This window comes from Corvus hawaiiensis, chromosome 4 (assembly GCF_020740725.1).
Source record: "Corvus hawaiiensis isolate bCorHaw1 chromosome 4, bCorHaw1.pri.cur, whole genome shotgun sequence".
Taxonomy (NCBI): domain Eukaryota; kingdom Metazoa; phylum Chordata; class Aves; order Passeriformes; family Corvidae; genus Corvus; species Corvus hawaiiensis.
Genome location: NC_063216.1, coordinates 19020075 through 19027363, shown reverse-complemented (window position 1 = coordinate 19027363; position 7289 = coordinate 19020075). Strand labels below are relative to the sequence as shown.

The following is a 7289-nucleotide window of genomic DNA, read 5'->3' as shown; positions in this document are numbered from 1 at the left end:
CAACAGCAATTTCTGTTGTTGGTACTCTTCCAGGTGCTTTCTCTGAACCAAAACCACATGAAACCTCTGCTCTTGGTAAAATCACAAGAACAGACGTGAGGTTTTTCTCTCTTTTGTAGTGTACAGCTATGCTTTGGGCAGTGAGGTCTGAGAAGCAGAGAGGATCAGATGAGGCTTTGCAAAGAGACACTGGATTATCATTATTATGCTGTTCTCTAGTGCAAGTAGATTTCTTGTGTAGCCCCATTTGTGCTGCCACCTCCTGACCTCATCTGTGTGAATAAACCTGCTGTGTTACTCTATTAGTTAGGTACAAGGGTTCCTGACTGGCAGTAAAGCAGTAGGTTATCCAGAAATAACATGAATCATTCGTTTTCAGAAGGTGGAAACACAAAACAGTCTTGCAGATATTGGCCAACCTTTTCCTTCTTTATGTAATTTCCTCCTGGTATTCTTCTCTTTCTTTATTAAATACACTAATAAAAGTACCCTAGCCTCTTGTCAAGTAGATTGGTTTTATTATGCCAAGCAGAGACATCAGCCCTTTTTACTTTTCCACTTTCCAACATCTTCATCTCCTAATTAATACACTAATCAGGGACAAAGACTGCTGTGTCCATAATGTAACCAAGAAATGGTTGACGTGTTCAAACATCTGACAAAAGGGGGATTTGACACTTTGTTCAATGCACACCTGGGTTTGCTACTTTTCAGGTGCTAACAGTAAATGCCACGGAGTTCTGTTTAATCAGCTCAACCTCCCGTTATCAGTGTTAGCTCTGGGCAATTATCTCTCATTTATCCCCTGCTTTCCAAAGGCAGGGGCTGTGGGGGAATGGTTTTGTGTGGGACAGCTCTGATGGAGGCTTGGACCTGGGAACAGAGCAAACAGGGGCCAGGATTAGAATTTTTTTCTTCCACGAGAATTTTTTCTGAAATGTCTCTGCTGAAGGCACACACCTCAATTTGCTGGCTGCAGCAGGACTATGTTCAGAGATAACATCAGTGGTCCTGAGAGCTGTGGGATTTATTCAAGCTGAATGTGGGGAGTTAGAAGATTTTTTGCAGTGTTGCTCTCCTTTCATATCACCAAACTGAGTTATTTTCCACTGTATTTACATCTATCAATCCATACTGCTAAAATGAGGAGATCCTTAGGGCACAGAACAGACTTAAGTGTTGTTCAGCTCAATATCTTGGCTAATGAGCCAGGCTCTGCGATATCCCAAAAATACAAGTATATAAACCAAAGGATTTTTTCCTATCAGCCAAAATCCACTAAGTGAGTAGGTAGAAACACGGAAGGATAGGCAACCAGTGGCCCAGGGAATGAGCAGTTTAGCTGTGGAGGACTCAGTGCTCTGCTGGTTCTCACGGACGATGGGAATGCAAGCACGCTTCCCCTATGGGATACACATGTGTGAAAAAAAATAAACCTCCCAGACAAAAGGCAGCTACCTGGTGGGTGTAGCACAGAAGCTGACAGTTACCACAGACCTTTTGCTTCTCCTCTGAACAAGCAGGAACACGCAGGGTGCTCCTGCAGAGATAGATCTAATGCTTCATGCATTTAGGAACAAGGCTGTCCCTCTCCTAGATGGGACTATGAGGCAAAAACTCCAACAAAAGTATGAAAACAATGGGTCCAAGGCAAAATAGTCTGGCCAATGTAACCTACACTGAACTCCTTGTGACTTTGTATGAACCCCTGCAAGCATTATGATGTTTTTCACTGCTTGTATTGGTTGTTTTCCACCATAGTTCGTTCAATACTTCAAATTGCTGATCCAATAAAATCTGTTCCAGCACCTTATAGGCCCAGCTCAAACACATCTTTTAAAAACAACAGGGATTCTACCTAAACCCCTACCACAATGTCCTGAAGTGAGGCATAAGAAATGACCTAGTGATACAGATATGACATTCCTACATCCCTAGGAACAGCTGTATGAAAGCCTGAAGAAACTTTTCTGGGAAGACATGGGATCTGTTACAGGGTACAAGTATTTCCTTAGGCTTAAAGAAACTCACAGCACTAAAAATATTGTGGATAAATTCATCCCACTTTCATGGCCTCACTGGGACCTACTCAACTGAGCCTGAGTCATTGTGATTTCCAGAAGTTCTTTGCAGGATATCGGCATGAGTAGGCTCAAAAAATTGAGTCACAGCTGACTAACAACTCATGGCAGGTCAGGGAAACTGCCTGACACCGGCAAGGGGCCCTTCCCGAGAGGGGTCATTCACAAACAACAATTCACACTTCCTATCTGAGCGATTATGTGAAAGGAAAGAAGAACGGGTGGGTTTAATGTTCTTTTTGTGTGCAATCAAAGAAGAGTTAAAGGGGCACCTAAGGGGACGCTGCCAGGTGCTAAACCTGATCCCACACACTACCCAGGCGTTGTCCCTCTGATGATTTTATCTGCGATACTTGGACTGCCAGCCTTATCCTACTCCCGTGTGCACCCCCCGAGCAGCCCCTATTAACCACCCCAGCTCTTACGTTCAGTCACAGCCACGTACAGGGTGGATACCTGGATGCATTTTTTAATCATCTCACCTGTGCTGAATGTTTTAACCAATGCCAGCACACGAACCCACACCTCCAAACCAAAACCTAATAGTCAAATATATGGCCTGGGAGCCTGAGAAACACATATTTTATTGCTAAAATTGCTGCTTAGCAGAGTTTACGGTTTCAAAAGCTAGCTTTCCTCTTTCCCCTGCTGTCAAGGAGTGGCATCCTGGGTATCTCAGCCACTTCCCTGCCTCCCACAACAGGGAAAGTCTATCTTGGCAAGCATCAGCAAGAGTGGTAACTGCTGTGTATTCCTACCCATCCCTTTTATTGACACGTTTGTTGATGCAAGTGTCCGTAAATTAAACATGAATATTCCATGAGCAAGCCAACAGTTCGGAATCAGACCAACTGGTCCATACAAACCTATTTGTCTGCAGCTTATGTGTGCCATATTATTAACCAAGCATACACCACGGAAAAAGTGTAATAAAATAAAATCACTTGTTAAATCCACTCATTTAGGACATCCATCAACCCATGCTAGTCCACTTTTTGTTAATTATGCACTTCTATTTTTCGTTCTTGGTCTAAAAAAAGTACCTTTTTTTCTTATTCCCTGGTAACTGAAAATGTTGGTCTAGTTGGAAAAACAAAAATTGGGGATTTTTTTTTTCCAAGAGCTTGCTGAGCTTGCCTGATCAATGGCTCTGATAAAGAGCTATGTGCAACAAGCAGCGTGTGTTAAAATGGTAGCCTCAATTAGCTTCATTGAGTGGTTTTTTAGTAGTCTGTTGCCCTTTAGAATAATTTTTGTCCTACATAAATAGGATCTGTGCAGGATTTTGAAACTTTAAGCATGCAAAATAGAAAGAAGAGTACAAGGGAGAGCTACAGTAAAAAACCACCAGCAGCAGAAATTATCTCCTCTCAAACTTTATAGGAAAATGAAGAATTTTGTTTATGTACATATATATTCTTTTATATAAAAAACTCATACAAGCACACATTCCCCCCACAACTTTTCTTATTATCACTGTCCTTTAAAATGAGATGCAAATGAATGCAAATTGCTGTTGTCTTCTAAGCACAGTAAAATAAACAGAGCAAACAAATTATCAGAGGCTGTAAATGTTGCCTGCACAATAAGAACAAATACATTTGTCAATAAATGCAATTTTTTTTTTAGCTACACAATGGTCACAACAGGAAATTTTAATGTCTCTATTTGAAGTTATTTATCCATTTTAACCAATTCAGACACACCTTGGGAGGTGGATTCTTGTGAAACAGGTGATGTGAGGGTTTGATTTTCGGAACTAGGATGGTTCCATTGTTTGTTGGGATTGCTTAAGATGCCACTGGCTGAGTTTTGTTCCTTAACTGGAGAAGGTCAAAATGTTTGGGCGATAGGAAAAGTGGTGGTGACCCCAAGACAAAAACACGCAAGAAAATTGAGAATTCATTTTGCCAGCACATTTGGAAACTGTATAAATCCTGCTCCTAAATTTGTTTTATATCGTCTCTCACACTGGCCAAATTTGATTGCTGAACAAAATTTTGAAGGATCAGAGAAGGATGAAAGCATAAAGCTGTCAGCAGTGTTTGCTCCCAGAAGCCTAAGTTCAGCACCACTGGAGTCTGGATCAGACTTTTCAAAACACAGGGAAGTTCCTCCACCAACTTCAGTGCGTTTGAGGTCAAATCTTTCTGGAATACAGACGTTAGAGACTGCCCAATTAAATACAAATGATCTTCCTTGGGGCAGCTCCACAAATCTGCTATTTACATAACATGGCAAAGGCTGAGCTAGTTTTGCTTATCTGCATCAGCAGATTGCCCCTTTGTCCTGACAGAAAAGTGCCTGACAAAAGCCAGTGTGAAATAAAAGCCACTTAAACCCAATTATGTGTTCAAGAAGATAACTGGGACAGTGAGGGTGAAGAAACAGTCCCCAAAAGTAAAATAATTAATTGGGAAGGTAATTTGTACTCACAAGAAGTCTGATAAACCCAAACACATATTGGCATTTACAGACTCGAGTTCAGGTGGTATTTGTCTCTCTCGTGACCAGACATTAAAATTACACCTCCAGGCTCACAAACTAGAGAAAGCTGGTGTTAAAAAATAACTACATTATGTATAGGATAAAAATAAATTAATGCTGTGCCAATTCAGTTTGGTCTCCAGTGTGATGTCTGAATGGAAACTTAAGACAGGCATTTAAAAAAGCAAAGTTGTGCAGACTTCCCTCCTTGTGTGCTTCTTGTACAGCCTTTGGTGTGAACATGTATTGATCAATAACTGGTCTGGCTGAGGTGCTAGCACAGGATAAATTATTATGCTTACTGTAGTTAACTGTATTTCAATATTGCAATATAAACAACAGTGATAAATGGAAAGGACTTTTCCCAGTTTTTAAGTGCTTGTGAAAATAAGGAACCACTCCCAGCAGCATCCTACAGAAGTTCAGGTGCAGCTTCATCCCAGATTCCTGCATGAGCTCCTAATGCTGCAATCTGCTTTGGAAGAAGGTGTGTTTGGAAGTGTCTGCTGTGTTGATAGATGACAATATAATCAATATCTATATGTATCAATCAGTATAAGGTTCTCCTTTACACAGGTCATATGGAACAGTAGCATACCCTGCTGCCTACTAGAGAAGGCAGTAGAGCTGTCTTAGGTGACAATGTGAGATGTAACCAGAAGCATGTATTCTATCACCATCTGTTAGGACCAGGTGGGGCAGGGTTCCTTATCTCTTCCAGGACACATCCCTGATAACTCCCTCTGGGGGGCTATCTTTCTGCTAATGGGCCATCCAGCCTCACTGTGTGACTCATAAATTACATCATCCCATTGTGGGAGGCTCCACCCAGGGGGAGGAACCAAGCATTCCTACCTGGATATAATCTGAGGTTTGGAACACCACAGGCAGCCCTTTCCTGCTGGATTCCCAGAGGACAAGAGCTGCATAACCACCACTGGATCGTCAGAGGAAGACCAGACCCTTCTACAGGACTGCCACTTCAGAACCACATCTGTCACCCCAAGAGGGCTGCAGCCGCCACCCTGCCCAGTGGGGTGTCAGGTCGTATCGTAACTCTGTCAGGTTAAGCAGTGTTTCTGTATTATTGCCTTGTTATATATACTAGTAGACAACTGTTATTCCTATTTCTCATCACTTTCCCTGGAAGCCCCTTAATTTCAAAATTATAATAATTTGGAGGGAAGGGGGTTACATTTTCCATTCCAAGGGAGGCTCCAGCCTTCCTTAGCCTTCCTTTCCTGTCTTTCAAACCAAGACAGATCGTGGTGCCCAGCGTGTGGCTCGAGGGCATCGAGAGAGAAGGGTGAAAAAGGAATAACAGTTCCTGGTGCTGTGTCCTCAGCTTGCCATGGCATCAGGCAGTGGGACCAAGAACCTGGACTTCTGCCGGAAGTGGGACAAGGATGAATACAAGAAACTGGCAGAGAAGCGGCTCACAGAGGAGAGAGAAAAGAAAGATGGCAAACCAGCTCAGCCTGTCAAAAGGGATCTTCTGCGGCACCGAGACTACAAAGTGGACCTGAAATCCAAGCTGGGGAAAACCATTGTCATCACCAAAACTACCCCTCAGTCAGGGATGGGAGGGTATTACTGTAATGTATGTGACTGTGTGGTGAAAGATTCCATTAACTTCTTGGATCACATTAATGGCAAAAAACATCAGAGGAATCTGGGCATGTCCATGCGGGTGGAGCATTCCACACTGGACCAGGTGAAGAAATGCTTTGAGGAGAACAAGAAGATGGCAGAGAAGCAGAAGGACTATGACCTTGAGGAGAGGATGAAGGAACTCTGTGAGGAGGAAGAGAAGGCCAAAGCCTACAAGAAGGAGAAGCAGAGAGAGAAGAAGCAGCATGCAGAGGAAGATTTGACCTTTGAAGAGGATGATAAAATTGCAGCTGTGATGGGTTTCTCTGGTTTCGGCTCAACCAAAAAGAACCACTGAGCAGCTCCAGACTCTCTTCTTTCTCTAAACAGTTTGTTTTTGCCCAGGGTACTCTGGATAATTCTTCAAAGACTTGATTGAGGACTTGCATGTAAATCTACCAGTAGAAGCTGGCTGGAAGAGTTGAAAAGCGATTCCATGCTCTACCTCTGCTGCAGATCAAGCTCTGCCTCTCATTAGCTTCCTTTCTCCTGTGTCCTAGATCTGGATGCTCAGCTGCTCTGTGGCCATGTGTGTGCAGAGAAGTGCTCTGTTTGGTACTTTTTTTGTCAATAAAGTGCAGCCATTATGTATAGGTGGCCTGGTTCAGGATTAATCTAATCGTCAACCAGGCCCTACTTGTCACCCAGGCTGTGTTTGAGATGCTGGGAGGGATTCAGTTGCTTTTAGGGTCATAATGGAAGGAAATGTGCCGCAGCAAGCAGCATGAGAGGTGCATCTTTATGGCTTGTGCTGGGCAGAGCTGGTGGCTGCATGGAGTCTGGGTTGCTGAAACTTTCCTGTGTGTTTTATCTGCAAGGGAGACTTCCCTCATTTTCTTTGTGTTTTATCCCATAATTTCAGTATCTTTAAGGTAGGGGGAAATTTTTTCCCCATTCCTGGTCTAGGATAGAGCCAATGTAAGAAAGGTGTGTACAATTTGCCAGAAATAAATGGAACATTTTTTGAGCTCATGATGCCTCTGGTCATCAGCAACAAGATGCAATGTACCAATGGGCTTATGACCAAGGGGTGGACCTTACTATGGACAGCATCTCACAGGTCATCCACAG

General features: G+C 43.0%; 1 protein-coding gene across 1 annotated transcript; it reads left to right on the top strand.

Moving 5' to 3' along the window:
* The first annotated feature begins 5919 nt into the window (after positions 1-5919).
* LOC125325078 (zinc finger matrin-type protein 2-like) lies at positions 5920-6516 on the top strand. The gene has a single exon (XM_048301783.1). The coding sequence runs from the start codon at positions 5920-5922 to the stop codon at positions 6514-6516; it is 597 nt and encodes a 198-aa protein (XP_048157740.1).
* Positions 6517-7289: the final 773 nt, after the last annotated feature.

Bases quoted from the DNA above. Each gene is read 5' to 3' on its own strand.
- LOC125325078 (XM_048301783.1), top strand. From the start codon at position 5,920: ATGGCATCAGGCAGTGGGACCAAGAACCTGGACTTCTGCCGGAAGTGG.